Here is a 22,779-nt window from a genome sequence, read left to right as displayed (position 1 = left end):
CTTAAACTCAGGTATTAGGCACTGTCCCTGAGCTTTTCTGCTCAAGGCTACTGCTCTCCCACTTGAGTCACAGCTTCATTTCCAACTTTGTAAATTTCTGGTGGCTAATTGGAAATAAGAGACTCATGGATTTTCCTAAGAGAGCTAGTTTTTTTTTTGAAATTTCAGTAAGATTTAATAAGCCTTTTGGGTTAAACAATCAAAAATTTTCCATATGTGATACTTCAGGTCTAAATAAATTTTGTAGTGGGGCAGCAGACAAATAGGCTAAAACAGTAGTGACAAACTGCCCGATCACATCCCACAGACTCCTGTCAGAGGAATGGTCAGATCCCAGTGCATCCATTATTCTATGTCCACTTCAGGCACTGTTGAAGAAGTCTCACTTTTCACCCAAGATACAGGTTCTGGTACATATGGATCCTAAGTCCACTTGAGGAATACCCATTTATAGAGTTTCATCAACACTGTGTCCTGAGATTTTAGCTTCCCATAAAAAATGCACTTCATGTGACCATGGGTACCTAAAGGTTCCTTGATGTGTCCACTGCGACCCCACTTTGTTCCTAGTTCCACTGGTTTAAACCACAGCACATCCTCTCTGTTGAAGAACATATAATGCACTACTGCCAGCTTGGTAAAAATTTTGAAAGGATGACCACTTAGAACAACTCTCTTGATGACTATTCTGTCCGGATCCACCGATAACAGACGTCCTGTAGCAATGAGGCTGTGCATTCCATTACCTTTCTGCTTGAAAAGCAGCACAGATGCAGGAGGGAAAGTGATTGGTGCATACACTGTCACCACTATAGCCGAATCAGCAGTTAGGAATCTCTGAAATGTATGTTTGTCCCCTGAAGTATGCTGAGAGAATAAAGGTGATGCTCGGAAGCGCCTGAATCCACAATGGAAGATCAGTTCCTCTTTGGCTTGCACAGGTTCAGTGTTGCTCTGACTGACCACCATGTTCACTACTGACATCTTCTGTTCATGAGGGAGCAAAGAAAATGCAATCAAGGGTGCTCCTTGTTTGAAGTACTCAACTACTGAGACAGGGACTTCAGAGACATGAAGTGTGACATACCAAACAACCTCAGCTCCTTCAGCTTCTTTTTCCTCAATCTCTTTAAAGATACATTTCCTAGTATTAATGAAGTTCTGAAACTGAAAGATCCGAGCATAATCTTGAGGGAGGTTTTCCTTAGGATCCCATGGAGATGTCTGGAAACTCTTGAAAGCGCACTCTGGCAGCCACATCACGGGAGGTATCCATTTCTCCAGCATTTTCATTTCTCAGCCTCTTCATCCACTTTCTCATCATACAGATCATCACGCACAGACTCCCCTGTTGTCAACGTTTCACATTCCTCCTCATCTTCCTCTTCAGCACTCTCAACCTGAGAGTCTTCTTCCATAAAATCCTCATGTTCCATGTCATACTCATCCCCTTCCCCATCACTTCCATCACCTTCATCCAAAATCCATTCAGCTTCGTAACTGGATGTTCTTTTGGGAACCTTCTTTACCACCTTAGAACTTTGCTTCACAAAATCATGTGCCTCATTCAGTTCTTCCTCAGTGGGCCAGGTCTGCTCCCCTTCCATTGGATCTGGGATGACCTCTGCTTGCAAAGATTCCTGTTTATTGGGGTCTGCCTTCATTAGGATCTTAATACTCCATATTAACCATATTAACCACAGCATCTACAGCACAAATCTCCATTGCCATGCTTGAGTCCTTCTGGGACTTATTCACTCTAGTATTTAAGGGGAAAGGATCCATGGGAGCATCTATCTGTTTCATTTGGAAGTCTCCATATCCAACAATATGCAGCAAGCTATTTATATTCAAAGTCCTCCCACGAACATAACCCGAGATTTTCAAGGTGCCCACAGAGTTATTCTCTTCACTAGGCACAAAATCAGCAGCATGGGCAAACAGGTAGGCCCTCCGATCTCGAAAAGCAAGATGCCGTTGCTTTTGGTTAGCCAACTGTCTAAGCAGGATGCTTGCCTCCTGTTGGATGTCTAACAAGAGTAGTTTGTCATCAGGAAAGCGCTTCTCCACTACTTTATTTAACTTCTTTTTGGCATCTATTTGTTTCTTCAGTGGGAGGCCAGAAACCGCCTGGACAGCTAGGTTGTAGGTGGGAAGGCCCTGAGCAAAGAGGCAGGAAAGGCAGAAATCTCCAGTGCTGTCCCAAGCTTCTAGTGGATCAAGGAGAAACAGGATGGTATCAGCCACTTTAGCCAGGTCTAACACAGTGTGCAGATTCCCCTGGCTTTGCAAATGTGAAAAACCACCGATGTTTCAATTGTGGGCACATTAGCATAAAGCTGTGAGTGTTTCCACATTCATTCAAGCATACTGTTCTCAAGTCTCCATCCTGAAGCAGTCCCAAGACCTCAGGCAGGGAAATCCTGTTGTGCAGAGGCACCACCAGCACCTGATGGGGAGGCCCATCCTTGCTGCCCAAATGTCTCTTCTCTGCCAGAACCGCCTCCTTCTTCTGCTTTCGGAGTTGATTGGCGCCATGTCTCTGGTCTATTCTGCTCAGCTGTTTTTTCACCTTCTTGCACAGGATTTTCATTTCTAGGCGGCCTTTGCCATCTTGCTGTGCTGACACTCGACCCAGATTCCGCCCGCCTTTATGAGGCTTATTCTGCTGTTTCAGTGGGCCGGAGCGGTGAGCCGCCATGCCGCCTTCCGCGTGCTCCCGAGGGCTAGCTTTGAGCAGTGATCCTCAGATCTCAGTCTCCTAAGTATCTAGAATTACAGGTGTGTGCCACTGGCATCCAGCCTGAAATTAAAGTCCTTTAATGGGAGACTGTACTGTTTGATAAGCAGACATAGGAAAGCATTTTTAGAATGAGAAAGGAACTAAAAATCTCCATGCCACTGATCATCTTATCAAATATAGCAGGTAAATAAAAATAATTAGAGAAAACAAATGTATGTGTCTTTAGAGAGAGGTAGCTGACAAGACATTTTTCTGTCTCCTCTATACTTCAAGAAAAGAGTAACTAATTGAATGAAGACCTCTGAAGATTAATTTCTCAATGTCTTGAAAAGTTGAAATAAGTTCCCATTATCCTAGAGGAAAAACATTGGACTTCTTAGAGGTTAGGGATTTCCTATGTGCATTATTTCCCTGAATTTTTTTTCTCTTTTGGGAAAAGTCATTCAGGGAGAACGAGATATATCAGACAGGGTTCAATGATGCACTCTGAGAATGATGTCTTATAACTGCAATAATTTATTTAGAACTAAATAAAAATTAATTTGAAGCAGTAAGGACCCATTCATGTCCCAGCTTCCCTAAGTATTGTATCCAGATTAGCAGGACCAGCCTTACCTGGCAGCTTATTAAACAGTAGAGTCCTTGGCTCTGTTCCCAGATCTATTGAGTCTGAAACTCCTGGGGTTAGACTCAGACTTTTATGGTTAATGAGCTCTTCAGGAAAGTCATTTCTACATGGTTGAAGTTTGGAAACATCTGACTCTAAGGGATTTGTAATAATGAGTGATGAGGGACCCACAGAGGGCTTCCTCTGTCAGGTTTCAGGGCTCTCTGCCTCCCTCCAAATGCTCATGGGTCCATCTAAAGAAATAATGATGTGTTCATTTTGGAATTCATTAAAGAAAACAGTCTGAATTTGTCTAAATGGCTTTTGGGAACAATGCTTTACATGTTTATCAGCTGCCATTTCTTAAGGCTTCTATGTCCAATGCTTCTATCCCCCATGTATGAATCCAATTATTCATCATTTTTAAAAAGCATCTTGATGTTTCTCATTTGAGAGTGTGTATTCATCTTCCATCTCTGCATTCACTTTGGCAATTGCAGGTGCCATACACATTATAGACATATATTTTGATTTCTATTTGACTGAGGTAGATATATTTACATGAGAAATGAATGTATGTTTATGTTCTGAAGTGATACACATTTAAATTCCTGGGAGAAATATTATTGATTTTTGTTGGTGGTGGTCATGGGGCTTGTTCTCAGGGCTTGGATGCTATCCCTGAGTTTTTTTGCTCAAGGATATCACTCTTCCACTTTCAACTACAGTGCCACTTCTGGTTTTCTGTTGGTTAGTTGGAGATAAGAGTCTCATGGACCTTCCTGCCTGCACTGGTGATTTTTTTCTTATATTGTTCTTTAAAAATATAAGACAGCCTTACCATTCTGCTCAGCTTGACATTTATTTATTTTTATATTTATTTTAATATTTTGAAAAACTATATTGTATGTAATGTAGCTTTCTGTATAATATTTAGAGCATATAATATATAACAATTATATAATTTATTATGTGTTTATATTATGAGATATATAAATTGTATGATAAACTATAAATATAACAGTCATTTTATATTAAGAGTAATTTCTATTACTTGATTTGGCTATTATAAAAATAATTATATTTAATTCTAATTCAAAAATATTATATAGAACATTGTATATCATATTCTATAGATACATTTTGCTATATAATAATTGTTCTATATCATACATTAAATATTACAAACTTCATATTATATTTCATATATTATATATGATATTTTACATTATGTTCTTTAAATCACATACTATGTATTATATATTATAGATGTGAAGACAAGTGTGAGCCATTGGTGCTCAGCATATTGTCTTGTAAAGAAGGAGTTAGGAGAGGATGGCAGATTAGAAGCACCAACACTTTTGTCCCCATGAATGTGAAGAAACAATATACACAGGAAAGAAAGTAAAGCTATGGCTCAAGTCTTAGGTTGCTAGCCTTGAGCAGAAAAGCTCGTGACAGAGCCCAAGCCCCTAGTTCAAGCCCCAGGGCCAGCTCAAAAAAAAAAAAAGAAAGAAAAACCGTGAAGATTATATTGTAGGGAAAGAAAGAGAGGAAGAGCATTGGGAATCACAAAGGTGGTAGACAGACAGCAGAAAAGCATAGAGAAATAAGGACAGTTTTTTTCAGTGTACAGATACTCTGCATTCATTAAAATAAATACAATCAAGCATGTTGTATATGTTAATAAAAACATGTACAATCATCTGTTAATATATAGTGTTTCATATCATGTATTGTATATGTATTACCTATAAGTAGTTGTACAAGGGACTTCAATTCAAGAAGTCAGTGTATCCAGGAGCCCGTGGCTCACACCTGTAATCCTAGCTACTTAGGAGGCTGAGATCTGAGGATGTCAGTTCAAAGACAGCCTGAGCAAGAAGTCTGTGATACTCTTATCTCCAATGAACCTCGAGATAACCACAAGTGGCACTGTGGCTCAAGTAGTAGAGTGCTCGCCTTGAGCTGAAGAGTTGAGGGACAGTGCCCAGCCCACGACCTACATGACCCACGACCTACAAAAAAAAATCAGGCTGTGTATGAGTACAAAGCATCGCCATCCTTGTCACTCTTCCATTTTACTCCTCCATCTCTCCCAACCTTACCCCTCCCCTCAAGTTATCTGGTTCCTGGGCTGAGAAGGTGGCTCAGTGGTAGAGCGCTTGCCTTGCATGCATGAAGCCCTGGCTTCGATTCCTCAGGACCACATAAGCAAAAAGAAAAAAAGCCAAAATGGGCGCTGTGGCTCAGGTGGTAGAGCACTAGCCTTGAGCTGAAGAGCTGAGGGACAGTGCCCAGGCCTAGAGTTCAGGCCCGACGACCAGATCTCCCCCAAAAGTTATCTGGTTCCATTTTCACACATGTACCTTAAATATTATGCTTGTGTACTCCCACCCTTTCTTTCTCTATTCATCTGCCTTGCCTCACCTTTACCTCTGTCACCCTGACAAAACATGTTTCAGCTTCCTGCTATTCCTTTTGTTAAACTCTTTGGTCTTGTATATTACTAATGAGAATTACTTATTAATGAATATGAAATGCCTCCTTACCCCTGACCCCAGTTTTATTGCAAAGGGCCATGCAGATTTCATCATAAGGCTAAAGCTGGAGTTAAAGGGTAAATGTAGCTCTCGAGCAAATTGTTAAAACTAGAACTCCTGTTTTACAATCTACCTAGGTCACGAACCCCTTAACTGTCTTTTTATTTAAATTAAGAGATATACACTGACATCACCTTCCAGTCTTGTAGTTGTCATCTCCTTATCTGGTCAATACTAACTCAACCTGTGTGAAGTTTGCCATGTCTACCTTTAAAAACAATATGGAAGGAGCCCAGATTCCCTGTAATAGGAGTAGATACAAAAACAATGTGGTATGTATACCCAATGGAATTTACACAGACTTTAGAAAGAGTAAAATAATGTCATTTGCAGGGAAATGAATGAAGTAAAACAGATCATGTTAAGTGAGGTAATCCAAGCTCAGAAAGACAAGTGGTGCATGTTCTCTCTGCTAAGTGGAAATTAGATCTAAAATGCACAGGGATATGATAAATTATACAGGATTCTTCAGTGACACCAAAAAAGGAAACATAGGAGAGAAACACAAAGCCACAAGCCTATGTGCCTCTTCATGTTTACATGAAATTACCTATATATCTGTATCTATCTATTTACCTGTATATTTCTACATAAATAGACTCCAAGATATGGAAACAAGAGACCTCTCTTCTTTTCTGAAATTTTTTAGCATTTCTTTTTTTGAGGATTCTTTTTTCGTATGTATGGTATATCCAAATATGTATCTTTAGGATAGTGGGGGAGTACAATACTCAGGAAAAAAGGGTGAACAAGTGCAGCAGCAGAGCTCACTAGACACTGATGACAGTGACAACTTGTGGGTAGAGACAGGAGGGAGGGACTGGGAGAGTGTGAGGGAATTCAAACAACATACAGGGTAGTGGGCAGTTAGTTGTGTCTTATTTTTTCTCCAATGAATATTCTTTTTTTTAAAAAAAAAGGTGTTCAAGTAACATAGAAGCACAAAACCTAAAGTGTGTCACAGAATTTCTTTTCCAAATTTCAATCTATCCTTTCTGGGCTGTTCCTGTCCATATACCTGATCACCGTGCTCAGAAATCTGCTCATTATCCTGGTCATCAGTTCTGAACACCAATTCCACAACCCCATGTACTTTTTCCTCGCCATCCTGTCCATCAGTGGCGTTGGTCTCATCAACACCATTGTCCCTAAGATGCTAGGGGACATACAGAGTCACAGCAGAGCCATCTCTTATGTGGGCTGCCTCACACAGATGTCTTTTGCTATCATTTTTGGAAATGTGAATGCCACGCTTCTAACGGTGATGGCATGTGACAAGTTTGTGTCCATTTGTCACCCTTTAAAATACACAGGCATCATGAACCCTCATGTCCACGCACTCTTGAATCTGGTGTCTTTCCTCATTAGCATTTTGGAATCACAGGTGCACACTCTGATTGCCTCACAGTTTAGCAGCTTCAAGGATGTGGACATTCATAACTTTTACTGTGACCCTTCTCAAGTATTTTGCCTTGACTGCTGTGAAATGCTGTTTAAATAGAGATAGAGGTGGAACCATTGCAACAATGAGATGTACAAATCATTATGTTGAAAAATGAACTTTACAACTTTGGCGTGGGGAGTAGAGGGGCAGGAGTAGGAGGGAGATGGGAAGGAATAGGAAGGGGAAACAAAGGAGAAGGTAACAATGCTTGAAAAGAAATGTACTAATTATCTTGCCCATGTAATTGTAAGCACCCTATACGGTATTTTCACAATAAAAAAAAAGAAAACAAGAAACAAAAAAAAGAAACTAGCCCTATATTTTGCTGGTTCCCTATTCATGTTATTTCTTATCTCTGAGATCATTTTTTCTTACTATAAAATCATTTCTTCTATTCTGAGAATCATATCAGCAGGTGGGAAGCATAAAGCCTTCTCCACCCGTGGCTCTCAACTCTGCATAGTATGTTTATTTTATGGAACCGCCATTGGCGTGTACCTTGGGTCAACAGTGTCCTATTCTCCAAGGCAACAAACAGTGGCCTCAGTGATGTACTCTGTGGTCACCCCATGCTGAACCCCTTTCTACAGCCTGGGGAACACAGAGATTCAACACGCCCTGTGGAAATTGCAGAGCAGAACTATCTAAGCCATTTTTGGTGGTCAGAAGTTCCCTTCAGCTAATATGTTTATGGCTGCATTGTCCTCATCTTGCCTTTGCTCTCATGTCACCATCCATCCAACCAATTGTCTATGTTCCACTATCTCTATTAAAGTTACTAGTTGGGTTTCTATTTCTTGACAGAATCCTGAGTGATAAATCACACCATGTGAAAAATACTCAACTTATGACTTGTCTGTAATTTAAAATGTCTCAAAACACACTCAAGGAGGCAGTGCTGTTGGCTCATACCTGTAATACTACCTACTCAGGAGCGTGAGATCTGAGCATCTCAGCTTAAAGCCTGCCTGGGCAGAAAAAATCCATAAGACTTTTATCTCTAATTAACTAGCAAAAAGCCAGAATTAAGTCTTCAACTTAATTAAGAATGTCAAGGGAGAGCACAAAGCCCTAAGTTCAAGCTGCAGTACAGTCACACAAGAAATGTATTTCTAGAATTCAAAATTAATCTGATATTAAAGAACCTGTGATCTTCAGTATGCTACGGTTGTACTTAGCTTGCTTCTAAGAAGTGTTGTGGTGTTCAGTGAATTTAAGTGAAATCCTGTACTACAATATGGAGTCAAATGTCCTAAATCAGAATTTAGTCCATAGTCATATAATAGGGAAACTGTCATTATCAAAAAAATTATCACTGTGAGGCTGTGGCTCATGTCTGTAACTCTAGCTACTCAGGAGTATGAGATCAGAGGATCTAGGTTCAAAGACAGTCCAAGCAAGAAAGTCCATGAGACTCTTATCTCCAATGTATTACCAAAGTAGCTGGAAGTGGAGTTCTGGATCAGGTGGTAACTTTCTAGCATTGAATAAAAGAAGCTCAGGGACAATGCTTATGCCCTGAATCTAGCCCCTGGACAGGCAAAATAACACTAATTATATTTATACATATATAGTTCATGGATAACCCAACACATATGCTTGTAGTTCAAAGCTGTTTTTCAACATTAGCTGAAAATTATAAACTGAGCAGACTGGGATATGTTTTTGAGCTCTTAGGCCCCAAATCCCTCATTTTTAATGGTACTTAGCTGGGGAGACAAACAACGGAATAGATAATATCCACATTGTATAGGAATTTATTTATTTTGTATTAATTTCTTTTTTTATTGTGATAATAATTTACACAGGGGTTACAATTACATGGGCAAGATAATAGGCACATTTCTTCTCAAGCATTGTAACCTCCTCCTTTGTTTCCCCTTCCCATCACTTCCCATCCTCCCCCCACCCCTCCACCCAATCACCTCAGCCCCCCCTCTCTCCCCGTATAGGAATTTAGTAACTACAAGTATGGTCCTCCTCCTCCTCCTCAATATCATGATCTTGATTGTCATCATCATCATCATCATCATCATCATCATCTTCAACATCAATAGGATTATTGAGGCATTTCATTTAGCTACTTGAACCCCAGTAGTGCTTCATCCTCCTGAGAAATCATCACGTTTTATCTTTACTTATTTTGTAAAATTATATTTGTTTTGTGCCAGTCCTGAGATTTGAACTCAGGGCCTTGGGAGTCCAGAGGTTTATAATTATAAGCCACAGTGCCTACCTGTATTGATTTCCTTCTGGACACTGGGACATTGATGTCCCTTCTATCCTCCTGGAGAGGTTCTTCCACCCTCTACAATTTAACAGTTACTGGGGAAGGGGGTGTTACAGGGACTCTTTTTTTTTTTTGGGTCCGGTGGTGGGGCCTGAACTCTGGGCCTGGGCACTGTCCCTCAGCTCTTCAGCTCAAGGCTAGTGCTCTACCACTTGAGCCACAGCGCCACTTCCGCCTTTTTTCTTTTTGCTTATGTGGTGCTGAGGAATCGAACCCAGGGCCTTGAGCATGCAAGGCTAGCGCTCTACCACTGAGCCACCTTCCCAGCCCTACAGGGACTCTTTTTAAGCCCCTCCACACTCCTGCTGTACCTTGCCAGTTTGGAAACATAGCTGTCAGCAATTACTTTCTCATTATGCCCCAGGGTGCTCTGCTGTTGTTAAGAAGGGACCTGCTTTCTAAATTAAGTGTTTCCTTATATATCCCACCCTTAAAATCCACCCCTATTTTTCTCCTCCAGAGCAAGCCAGACTCAAACAAGCCCCCACCCCAAACCCAATCTTCTGCTCCCCCAACTCCCTTTCTAGAAGTAAATTCCTTTAGCTTGGGACAGTTCAGGACACCCATCCCCATTGCCTCCCACTGTGACTCAGTTCTTTTTTCCCTTAAAGCTCTCACATTCTTTCTTTAAACCCAAATGAATATCCCCTCTTCCTGCTACCCACTGAGGGCCAGAGCCTATTATCCTTCACTTACTTTCTGCCTCTCTCCTGATTCCCATTCGCTCTCCCCACTAGCCCCCATTTTAAGAATTAAAAAAACAACTAATGCTTCCTACTGCTTGCTTTAGGACCTCTGAAAAATTAATCAGAGTCATCTCATCTGTTCTCATTGTATCCAACCCTCCTCTCCCACATCTCCTCTAACTCCCCAGTCTTTTCTGTTTTTGATTTAAAGGACATCTTCTTTATTATCCCCTTACACCTCACCTTAAGAACCCTCTTTGCCTTCATCTAGGAAAGACCCAGATATTCTCCAAGCTTAACAATTAAACCAGGACATTATCGCCTAAAGGTTTTAGAAAGAGGCTCCATTACTTTGGCCAAACCCTACAAAAGGTTTTGACCAATTTCAACCTATCCCATAGTTTTCTTCTCCAATATGACCTCCTTCTCTTCAGGCTTTCAGCTGAGCTAACTATCAAGCATCCTGCTCATTAGTTGTTCAAAGGATCTATTCTCTTGGAATCCTCCCTTAAGTGTAACATTTTTTAGTCAGTTTTTTCATGTTTATAGTTTAGACTTAATTCCGTATCTGGCAAAATCTGCCATACTGTTACATATATAACTCATATACTTTGCAATCCATATGTAAAGATACACAATCTCTAATTCAATTTGATTATTCTCCAATTTCTTCTCATTTTATTCTCCCCCCCACCATTATAGTGTTAAATCAGTCTTTCTAAGGCATTGCTTTGATTTTTCTTATCACCTGATTTTAAAAAGGCAATGATTTTCTACCACCTGAACTTTTCACTCTTCAGGTCCACAGCTCTTCCTTCAGCTTGGTCCTTATTAGGGTTTGAATGTATCTTCTCTGATATGAGAGTATTAAGAGGTGAAGCCTTTACAATTTGATTAGGGAAATGGAGGGACAAATAGTGAACCAATGCATGAGTTGTACTCACTAGACACTGTGTGGTAAATGAGCTATACAACATGTGGTTGAAAATGGAGGGAAAAACTGGGAAAGAGCAAGGAAAGAGGTGACATTGTCCAAAAAGAAATGTACTCTTTACCTGACTTGGGTAAGTGTAATCCCCCTGTATATCACCTTTATAGTAACAATGAAAATTTTAAATTTAAAACTAGTAATAAATATCTTTTAGGAATTAGTAAAAAGTAAATATCAAGCATTCAACTCTCCTTCTTAACTCTCTTGTTTATTGGGGCTACAGAGACTTGAAAGACAAGGCCCAGTTATGCAAGATGTTAGTCACATTGGGGTCATTATTTCACATCAGTGACAAGCTATACCTCTCTGCAGAATTCAGAAACTCCTCCATTACTGTTGCCTCTGTCCAACTAAGGCCATCTGGCCTTTCTTGGCCTCATTAACTTCTTTCCCAACTGGATTTCCAATTTTTTTCTTATAGCCTTTCCCTTGAACTCTGCCACTTAAAAGGGCCCATGCTTACCTGTAGTGTTTCTGGAGCATTTTAAGAACTGTCCTCTAGGTTTTACATTGACTGCTCTGTTGCCATTTCCAAGTGGGCAGAACAAGCCATAGAAACACAAGAAAAATGGCACGTCAAAGAGCCTCAACTTCCATTCCAAATAAACAGGCAACAGATTTTGTTTTCCTCAGGGAGCCTTCTGAATGGTTGAATTGTTCCTTCTCTCATACTATTTAAAGAACATTGACAGATATTGAATCTGAGCATGATCTAATGTATTTTCACCATCATTTGGATCATTTTCTCTTTCTCCATCTATTAACATTGAGGATTGTTAGAGAGTGAGGTGACAAGGTTCAGCTCTGACAGTCAAGCTAAATCTATCTTCAACTTCCAGTGAGAAATAATCATCAATAACCAAAGTATTCCTCCAGTGGTTCGTTTGGACAGCTTAAGTCATGTTGATGCCCTGGCACTTTTTCCAGGAAAAGGTACACATAGAGATTCCCATTGGAAACGGGGCTGATTAATATCGTGATCTAAAATACTAAAGGGAGAGAGGGGGGGATAGTTAAAGAGAGAGAATGGGTTTGTGTGTGAGAGATTTTTTTAGGAAAACACACTCAGTAATATTGCAAAACAGCAATATGTGAACAGAAATACACAAATAGCTCAGAAAATATACTAAAGTAATTGGAATCAAAGCATGGAAACTTTTACCAAGGTGAATGTTCATATATAAGTGATAAATATAGTGATATGCAAGCAGTAATATAGCCTACATAAAGGGAAAGGAAGAATTACTGTAGTTTTTATACTCAAAAGGATGATTGATAGAATAAAGGCAGGTTACATTGGAGGAAACAAAGGATATCTAAGATAAAATGTAAATGTACAACATCTAGATGGAACCTTGCTGTGCCTCTAACATAACCAGCAAAATGAATGAGTTAACTTATTTGTTGACAGAATTCCTCAAGTTAAATGGATTTTTGGCTGCCAAAATTGTATACCTTTGTCTCAGAACTTCTAAGAATTCTAGACAAAGATATATTCATCTTAAGATTGATTTCTTCCAGGTGATCTTTCCCTAAAACTGTGCAGGGAATTTCTCTCAGGTCTTATCAAGATGATGTAGCACTTGGGGGCAAAGATGCAGCCCAGGAGACCTCCACTGGAGGCCAAGATGGAGAAGACCTCCACGGCCACCATGACCTTCCCCTTAGTGCTATGGTAGACAGGCAGGAAGGTGAGCCACACACTGCAGAACACCAGCATGCTGAAGGTCAGGAACTTGGCCTCATTGAAGATGTCAGGCAGGTTCCTGACTAGAAAAGCGACTGTGAAGCTGGCCATGGCCAGGGCGCCCAGGTATCCCAGGACACAGTAGAAAATGGTGAGGGAGCCCTTGTTGCACAGGATGATGACATGGCCATGTTCAGAATGTGAATCTCTGTCCACAAAGGGAGGAGAGATTCTCAGCCAGAGTCCACAGAGAGTCACCTGGATGAGGGTGCAGATGGGGATGATAAGGTTAGGAGCCCTGGACACCAGCCACTGCCTCATGCTTCTCCCTGGAGCAGTGAGCTTGAAGGCCAGAACTACCGTGGTGGTCTTGGCCAGGACTGTGGAGACAGCCACGGTGAAGACCACTGCAAATGTGGTGTGCTGGAGGATGCAGGCCGCTGTGTTGGGATGGCCAAGAAAGAGCAAGGAACAGAGGAAGCAGCAGATGATGGAGATGAGCAGGATGTAGCTGAGGGCCCGGTTATTGGCCTTGACAATGGGGGTGTCTTGGTGCTTGATAAATACCCCAAGAACAACGGCTGTAAGTGCAGAGCAGCAGAAAGCAGTGCAGGCCAGAGTCATACCCAAGGCATCTTCATAAGCTAGGAAAATCTCAGTTTTCATCAGGCAGTGGTTTCTCTCAGTGTTGGCAAACTGAAGATCTGGACACCTCATACACTGCTCCATGTCTGGTGAAAAGTGAGAATCACTATTAGTCGGGTTCAGTATTTCTCTTTCCTCTCATGCCCCTCCACTTAAGCAGATCGTTTTCCCTGATTCACCACCTGATCTGTATTGTTTTCAATACAAAGAGGGTAACTATATAAAAATCTTTCAGAATTGCTCAACCTCCCTACCTAAAAAAGAAATGCAAATCAAAACAACTCTGAGATACCACCTCACACCAGTCAGAATGGCTATAATCAAGAACTCTAATAATAACAGATGCTGGGGGGGGGATGTGGACAGAAGGGAACCTGCTGCATTGTTGGTGGGAGTGTAAACTCATTCAACCACTTTGGAAAGTACTGTGGAGATTCCTCAAAAGATCCACATAGGGGGCTGGGAAGGTGGCTCAGTGGTAGAGTCCTTGCCTTGCATGCTCGAGGCCCTGGGTTCGATTCCTCAGCACCGCATAAGCAAAAAGAAAAAAGCCGGAAGTGGCGCTGTGGCTCAAGTGGTAGAGCGCTAGCCTTGAGCTGAAGAGCTGAGGGACAGCGCTCAGGCCCAGAGTTCAGGCCCCATGAGTGGAACCAAAAAAAAAAAAAAAGACTCCACATAGAGCTCCCCTATGACTCAATAATCTCACTTTCGGACATTTACCCGAATGATCACAAACAAGACCATACTAAAGTTACCAGCACAACTTTGTTTGTTGCAGCATTGTTTACTATAGCTAAGATATGGAACCAACCCAGAACGCCCCTCAGTAGATGAATGGATCAAGAAAGTGTGGTATATATACACAATGGATTTCTGTGCCTCCATCAGAAAGAATGACATTGCCCCATTTGTTAGGAAATGGAAAGACTTGGAAAAAATTATATTAAGTGAAATAATCTAGGCCCAAAGAAAGATAGGTCCCATGGTTTCCCTTATTTGCAATAACTAGTATATGTCTGTGACAAGCAGAAACCATCAGATAAGTTGATTTTAGGTGAAATGAACCCCAAGATAAGGACTCAAATGGTTTTTCTTTCTTGCTATTGTTTCTAACATGTTTATGAGATGATTTCTTTGTATGTCTCTCCACCACAGTCATGTTTTGGCTATATTTGATGGTGGTATAATTTGTGGAGGGGAAGGGAAAAAATTGTATAAATAGGGATACAGGTGGACTCATTGCAACAATGATATTTACAAGACATTATATAGAGAAACAAACTTTAGACCTTTGGTGGGGTGGGGGTGGGAGTAGGGACAAGGTGGGGTAGGTGTGTAGATGCGAAGGGATGGTAAGGGGAAACAAAGGAGGAGGTAATAATTCTTGTTCATGTAATTGTCACCCCTCTGCAGGTTATTTTCACAATAAAAAATAAAAATATAACATTCAGGTGTATTTGTTTTCTTTCTCACATTTCTTCTCCTTTCCTTCCTCACATTCTCTCTTTTCTAGTTATCTCTTTCCTTCCTCCCTCCCTTCCTTCTTTCATCTCTTCCTTCCATCCCTCCTTTTTCCCTCCCTCCCTCCCTGCCTCTTCTCCTCTCTTCTTTCTTTCTGTCTTTATTTTCTTCCTTCTTTGCTTCTTTTTTTTCTTTCTCTCTCTCTCTTTCTTTCTTTCCTTCTTTCTTTCCTCCAATGCTTGAACTCTGGCCCTGGGAATTTTTCCAGAGTATTCATTCACATTTTTTGGTGCATAATTGTGGAAATGAATCCTACTGTGTTTCCTGCCCATCATTGCATCTAATCTCCATCTTAAAATCTCAACTGCCTGAGTCACTTGGATTACAAGTGTAATATATAAATTCCTAGCACTATGTGCTGCGTTCTTGGCAGGTCATTCCACTCTGACTCTCTTCTACTCATTCAAGAAATTATGGAGAATAGAGAATCAGCCCAATAGATCCATTTTTAACAAGAGGGTCTAATCCAAACCTCAACCTACTCCTGACACCAAATACAAACTTCCTGAGCATTTGATCTGTGTCAAGAACAATGATCCTCCACTGATTTAAGAGGTTCTGGGAAAGATCAGCTGGAAGAGAGAGATGAGAAATGAAAGGGAAGTCGCAAACTACTTCTGAATCAATTATATTTGAGTAATTGCTAGTCAACCTAGTGCCAGTGTCATATATGAAGTGATCATAACAAAGCCCCTTGTAATATTAGTGTATGTCAAATAGAAAATAAAATTTAATTAGAACAGAGCAGCAAAGAGCACTCAGAAATGAAAGGCTGTGTTAGATCCAAAATTCCATGATGATTTACACATCATTTCAAAGATCAACAATTGATATTTGATATTTTCTTTTTTTACACTTTCTTTAAATAAAAAAATGGGTCTGAGAAGGGGGAAACAGGTGCATTCTCAAGCTAAATCCTGTAACAGATTAGAAAATACAATCAGATATATAATGGAGGGGCAGTGTGTTGTTCCTTCTAAGGAGAACAATGGTTAATGGTAGCCATGGAACTCTACATAAAGGTGCATGTGTTTCCCTGCAGTTCTACTGTAGATCACTCCTCTGGCTTGCATGAACTGAAGGTGAAGAAGGAGGGATGGGGAATTTCCATATCACTGCCAGACTCACCTGTCACATTAGAAATCTCATTCTCTGGGCAAGGAATGCACTCAAAGCAACAAGTAGCATTTCCTTCCAAAGAGGCCTTCCTGAATCCAGGATGACAGCTCTCACTGCAGACAGACTGAGGAGTCTGAGAACATTCAGATGAAGGTTAGTGACTATTCATCCTTTTACCTGACATCCCAGACAGTCCAGTGCTTTAGGGAAAAGATCATCAAGACACATAATCTTTATATACATACAGCCAATGTATTGATTGAGTCTTCTTACAGTTTCATCTAACATGACCTGAAGAAAATGTGGATCCTCGACACTCTGTCCTCCACATTATTGGGAAGTCACAGAGCCTTTAAGAGCTGGATGTTAATTCTAGGAAATTAGCAAATGGGGGTTAACTCTTGCATCCCATTTTTGAATCCAGGTGATGAGTTTTCTCTCTTATTCATCTGTAAACAGATGTATAAGAGCATGAGAGGAAAATCACCCAGGGAAACTTCAAACCCACACTCCAAAGCATGGCTAATTGCTTTGGAGGTGCTGCTGTACTGAGAACCATTCACATCTCTATTGGCTTCGCAGCTGTCATGAGGTGGGTGAACTTCACTGGCAGATGCTCCTTTCATTACATTCTGCCTCAGCACAGACTCAAACGCAAAAGCAACAACCTATCCAACCATAGTCTGAAATTTCCAGGCAGAAGTGAAGGAAGCCCTTCTGTCTTCCGAATTGATTCCCTCAGATATTTTGTCACAGTGCTGAAATGATGATTCACAGGTGTCATTCATCTTTTATGATATTCAATACGCAAAAATAGAACAACATAACAACATAATGGTAATGAAATGTTCCCCTATTCCTTCATGAATCTGTTAGTAAGAGGCTTCCAGAAACAGGAAGTGGTGAAATGTACACCACTGAGCCATAATTTTAGTGAACAAGATTTAAAACAGGAAAATCTTATTGCTTATTTATGTATGGATCATGACATAGTTAGAAACAACCAACTCTGGGGGAGAAATAAGGATGTGGTGACATTGTCTACTAGCATTGTACTCATGACCTGACTAAGAGAAATGTAAGCTCTTTCAACAACTACTTCATTATGTAAATATATTTTTTAAAAAGGAAAGAGTGAAAAATGTAGAAATGACCCACCTTGGTAATTCCTATGGGCCACTCTATCAGATTTTCAAACAAAGTCAGTTGTTGACCATGTGGTCGAGATGGAGAAAACTGGCCAACCTTCACCCTTTGTCCCAGACCTTCAGGAAAATTCCAAAAGCTCATAATGTCATACTCTGCCTGCAATTTCCTTTCCTCATTCAAAACCACTTGGTCTCCAACAGGATTGGTAAATTGAATCTTCTTCAAAAAGGGATGTAACTAAAATGGACACATTACAATTTGGTGAAGTGCTTCCCAGATTTATCACAGAACCTCAGAACAGTGGATGCACACAGATTAGTCTTCATTCCCACCACATGATTCACACACACCAAAGGAATCCAACCAACTGTATCAATGCAGGCCCACAGCAGACTACAGTGTTACCAAGTTCTAAAACCTGGTTATCCAGGATGGGATGCAGAAACTCAATTTAAAGGGAGTAAAACTCTAGCCACATTCAACCAAATAATAAATTACCATGTGACAGACCTCAACCACCTCTCTTAAGTGCATTCCAATCATTTATATTATGATTGTGAGAGTCAGTCTGAAAAATACATAAGTAGAATCATAGAATATTTATGACAACTAGGAAAGATTACATTAAGCAAGACTTACTTCATTTTGTGTGTGTGTGTGTGTGTGTGTGTGTGTGTGTGTGTGTGTGTGTCCAGCGGCTAGACCGCAGGGCCTAGGTCCTCAACTTGAGGCTTTTTTTTTTCTTTTCAAAGTAAGCATTCTATCCATTGAGCCACAGCTCCACCTCTGGCTTTTTGGGGCTTAATTTTAGTCAAGAGTGAGCCACAGGTTTGAACCACTTGTGTCCAGACAATCGTAGGTTTTCAAGAACTAACCACAATTGATATGTCATTTTAAAAAGGTACAAAGAGAACTTGGATATATGCTATTGAAAGGGTATGGTTTTTTCCACACATACTGAGGATGGGGTCAGAAGACACAGAACTTCTTTGTTAGGGATGCAGATTTCTTCAAGAACATTGTCTTCATAGCTCTACAGTCATTTCATGGACAGGATGACAGGCCAACTCTCTCTTGTACCATCCAAAATGGAGCCTGTTGACCTAGCTCCATCTGCTATGAAAGCTTCTATAGAAAGTCTGCATGCCTAAAGTAGGTCACCCAAAAGCAAAGCCATTACCTGTGAAGAGAGAAATGCCCTCGGTTGGGTATTGTGCACTGGTTGTCCTTCCGTATGATGAAGAAACCTCTGGTGGAGGGCATGGGCCAAAGCATACACAGTGTTGTAGATGTTGTAACTCTCGTCTGACATGGTCATGTCAAAAATGTGCCTCAGCAACCAATCCAGTGTGGCATTGTATGAACAGTGCCCCAAGTCTCTGCAGTCAGACTTAATCAGTAGGCAATAAACAGACTGAATCCATGATCTGGGAAGGGAATTTACTCCTGAGTTCTTGTACAAGGTATCTGTCAGAATAAAACTGGTGAACCCAGAAGTATTTCTATGATGGTGAGAGAAGATGAGAGGTGCATGGAAGGAGTTGATCAGAAAATATCTTTTACCAATGATCATGTCCTCATAGGGTGAGTTCATGACCCAGACTTTCCCTATAATTAGAATGTGCCCAAATTTAAGAATAAAGCTTAATAGAAATTTACTGTCCCCATAAATGATAATCACGTTGGTTGATGATTCCATTAGCTGGCGATGCATTGATAGATCATTTGAGATATCTGAAACAGCTATGTAAGTAATCATGTTCTCAAAGGCCAAACAGATTCCATTCTTGCCCATCTCTTCTCTCAATTCTGAGAGGAACCACACACTGTAGTCATCTTCAGTGATGAACAGTCCCACCCAGGTCCATCTAAAATAAAGCATCAAGGAGACCATGGCCAGAGCTAGACCTGAGTCCTTGGCAGCCATCTGATAGATAGTACTGAACTTTCCATTGTCACTTAGGAGAGGATCAAAAGACCCAAAGGTGAACTACAGGGAAACAATGAATACAACAGCAAGAAGAGGATGGTCATAGCCAAGTCTCAGTCCTGATGTGAACTAAGCAAAAACTGGCACAGGTGGGAGTAAAAGTTTGCTCGATGCTGGGAAGGTGGCTCAGTGGTAGAGCACTTGCGTTGTATGCCTGAGGCCCTGGGTTTGATTCCTCAGCACCACATAAGCAAAAAGAAAAAAGCCGGAAGTGAGGCTGTGGCTCAAGTGGTAGAGCGCTAGCCTTGAGCTGAAGAGCTGAGGGATAGCACCCAAGCCCAGAGTTCAAGCCCCATGACCGGACCCCCCCGCAAAAAAAAACTTTACTTATCCCACTTGCAAAGTTATCTCCCATGTTCCATGCTCATTGTAGACATATATAGAAAAGGCTCAGAACGTTGGGCTAGCCTTTGTTCTCTTACAACCTTTCCTTTTATTTACTTATTTTTACAGCCAAGAAAATGTGTGTGACTCACCCACTTTGGGAGTCCTTTCCCTGTAATAGCATGCATTTGGAAGGGTTTGTTGTAACACCTCTTTTTCAGCCTGCTGAGGAAAGAGTCCATGAAGACATGGCTGCACATCTGCCCACCTCTCCCAGCCTCACCTGTGGAATTTTGTAGAGGTCTAGCAGTGTCCCAATTGGGACAGATGTGCTTGAGGTTCCTGTGAGTGCTGCTAAAGCTTTGTTGTCTCTTCTGCAGGTGTAATTTGGGTTGTTTTTATTCTTCCCAGACAGCCAGATGAGAGGATCCTCTAACATATCAGTATCTTTGTAATGTTCACTATAGATCTCAAACCCCAGAGTCATGTTGGGAAGCAGATGGCGATTCTTGTTGATCTCTTCCACAGCAAGCACCAGGGTGAGAAGCAATTGGTATTTCTTTAAGTTGGTCCTGCAAAAAGGCCAGAAATACTTGGGTAGGTATATGTGTATTACAAATGATTAACTGCAAATCTCATGACTTTGTTGAATCAAATGCTTATCTTTATACACAGTAGTATGTGTAGATCCTATTTTCCAACAAGATGCCATTGTATTTGGAGTCTTGGGAAAGTTCTTAGAATTGGGAGAGCTCCTGAACAGGCCTTGATCAGCATATTCAAGATGACTGTTCTTCTGAGATTGCAGAGAGGTTGGGGTGGGGAGGAATAAGCAAGCTGGCTTTTCCACTCTGCTTCGTATGGATGTGTGAAAAACATTGCTGTCTGGGACATTGGAGCATGCCTAGGTAACTTACCAAACAATTAAGTACTTTGAATTAGCTGTGCATATGAAGAAACTCTTAAGATATACAATTCAAATTGGGAGCCTATTGTCCACCTGAGGGCAACCAATATTAGCAGAGAGGCAGGGTCTGCTGTGTTAAGAGTAAATAGGAAAACAGGCTGCTTTGTCTCTGTGCTTGCTTGCCAGACTTTTGCTGATGGGACACCCTTCTGCAAAGAAGTAAATCTTGCCTTGTGAGGCATGTAAAGAAAACAAAGTAGGGCTGGGATAGGGGCTCAGAAGTGCTTGCCTTGCATTCATGAGGCCCTGGGTTCTATTCTTCAGCACCACATAAGCTGAAAAAACCAGAAGTGGTGCTGTGACTCAAGTGGTAGAGTGCTAGTCTTGAGCTGAAGATCTAAGGGACAGCACCCTGGACCAGAATTCAGGCCCCACGATGGGGAAAGAAAGGAAGGAAGGAAGGAAGGATAGAAGGAAGGAAGAAAAAGACAGAAAGAAAAAGAAAGAAAGAATGGAAAAAGAAATACAATTCATGTCACGTGCTAAAAGCACACTAAGCTGACTCAGAGAATGTGATCATTTAAGGAGATTCCCCAGAAGCAGAGCAAGATGGCAGCTGAGGAAGAGAGAATAGAAAGATTGCACCACATAACAAAGAGCATATGAGAGTCAGGTGTTGTGGACTAGAGGGTTCTTCTCTAGTAGAACAAAACAACAGAAAAGGTAGTGTGAGAAAAGGTAGAAGAAGCCATCTCCATGTTCTTCCCCATGACCAGCCATAGTAGCTCATAATGGACAGAAACCTTCTGACATTGCAGGGAGGGAGCAAATTAAAGTTAAATCTCAGCATCATCCCTATATACAGAGACCAGTGCTGGAGAAGTACTTATAGTCTTTACTCTTGGGTCCAGACCTTTAGTTTGTGCCTCTGGAACTGTTGTAGGACAGAGAAGAAAGACACTGCCAAAACCTTCCTCCTCAATCTTGTGAACGACACCATGTATGACTGAGCAGGGCAAGAATAGTGGGTCTGGTTTTGTTTAGAACCCTTTGTCAGACATGTCATGGTTGGACCAAAAATCCAGTATAAATTAGAGGCACTGTTGGTAAGCTATCACCACAGCTTCCATTAGAAGTTTTCAGGAGGTGTTAGAAGGCCCCTGAGGCAGAAACAAATGCCGTTTCCATCAGTTTCCACCATGGGTGAAGTAGGCTGACACCTGTCCTCCTGTTTAGCCTTGTGCAGCTACTGTTGTTGTGTGACCCTGCTGTCATCTGGTCAGTCCCAGTCTTGTTGCTTAGTGAATCATCTCAGGGACCATTGCCCTAGAAGGACATTGCTCAAGATGGTACCAGGCAGAAACTTAGGTTGCTCTAGGAAACTAGTGTGCATTGGTCTACAGCAGCACAAGCTGGAGTGTGGGCCTCACTGTATCCACATGACAGTTAGGGCTTTCTGGATGGGATATTAAGCCTGAATGCATGGTGTTGTTCACCAAAATGGCCCTATGGCTTCCTGTTTTGTCAGTTTTGGGGCTTAAACTCTAGGTCTGGTATCTGACCCTGAATTCTTCAGGTCAAGGCTAGTCCTCCACCACTTGACCACAGTGCCACAACCAGTTTTCTGATGTTTTATTGGAGATAAAAATCTTATTGAATTTTCTGCCTGGGCTTGCTTTGAACCCCAATCCTCTGATGTCAGCATACTAAGTAGCTAGGATTACAGGTGTCAGCTACTGGTGCAGAGCTTGAGGTTTTCTTGACAAAACTTACCACGCTGATGTGACACAGCATAGTTCTCCATCCCACTTGTCATGAGTAGGACAGGGGAGCAAGATGGTGATATTGTCCCACAGCTTAGTGTAGGCCAATTGATAGCACTAGAACTGTGCTATGACCCCAGAGCCAGGCCAGCCTCTGGCAGAGCTCTGTAAACACCTCAGTACCTGGCAAAGTCATCTACCACCAGACAATCAGTTCTATTCTAGCTATCACTAATTACATAGGTTTGTGGCCATTTTGGCCCATGAGGCCACCTCTACTACACACAAATTGGGTGGATATTAGTGCTTA

The 22,779-nt window shown here is 41.3% G+C and overlaps 2 protein-coding genes and 1 pseudogene across 2 annotated transcripts in view; 1 reads left to right on the top strand and 2 right to left on the bottom strand.

Annotated features, from left to right (window-relative positions):
* Positions 1-181: 181 nt before the first annotated feature.
* Positions 182-2,706, bottom strand: LOC106000632 (annotated as a pseudogene).
* Positions 2,707-3,667: 961 nt separating this feature from the next.
* Positions 3,668-7,973, top strand: LOC106000626 (olfactory receptor 7E24-like). Its single transcript, XM_013035909.1, has 3 exons — positions 3,668-3,748; positions 6,918-7,444; positions 7,691-7,973. The coding sequence occupies exons 1-3, from the start codon at positions 3,668-3,670 to the stop codon at positions 7,971-7,973; spliced, it is 891 nt and encodes a 296-aa protein (XP_012891363.1).
* A 4,892-nt stretch (positions 7,974-12,865) lies between these two features.
* Positions 12,866-22,779, bottom strand: part of LOC106000625 (vomeronasal type-2 receptor 116-like) — a 32,673-nt gene continuing 22,759 nt past the window's right edge. The window contains exons 2-6 of the mRNA XM_013035906.1: positions 20,083-20,371; positions 18,666-19,475; positions 17,495-17,722; positions 16,346-16,469; positions 12,866-13,782 (exon numbers count right to left, since the gene is read on the bottom strand). Of these exons, the coding sequence (XP_012891360.1) occupies positions 12,866-13,782; positions 16,346-16,469; positions 17,495-17,722; positions 18,666-19,475; positions 20,083-20,371 (2,368 nt within the window). The remainder of the gene's footprint in view (positions 13,783-16,345; positions 16,470-17,494; positions 17,723-18,665; positions 19,476-20,082; positions 20,372-22,779) is intronic.

The sequence above is a fragment of the Dipodomys ordii genome, unplaced genomic scaffold (assembly GCF_000151885.1).
Source record: "Dipodomys ordii isolate 6190 unplaced genomic scaffold, Dord_2.0 Scaffold230, whole genome shotgun sequence".
NCBI lineage: Eukaryota > Metazoa > Chordata > Mammalia > Rodentia > Heteromyidae > Dipodomys > Dipodomys ordii.
The sequence above is the reverse complement of the archived record's forward strand: the minus strand, read 5'-3'. Positions and strand labels throughout refer to the sequence as shown.

Coding starts and splice junctions, on each gene's coding strand:
- LOC106000626 (XM_013035909.1), top strand. CDS start 3,668: ATGGCTTTTGGGAACAATGCTTTACATGTTTATCAGCTGCCATTTCTT. Junction 3,749..6,917: donor CCAATGCTTCTATCCCCCAT/GTATGAATCCAA, acceptor AGTGTGTCACAG/AATTTCTTTTCCAAATTTCA. Junction 7,445..7,690: donor CTTGACTGCTGTGAAATGCT/GTTTAAATAGAG, acceptor AAAGAAAACAAG/AAACAAAAAAAAGAAACTAG.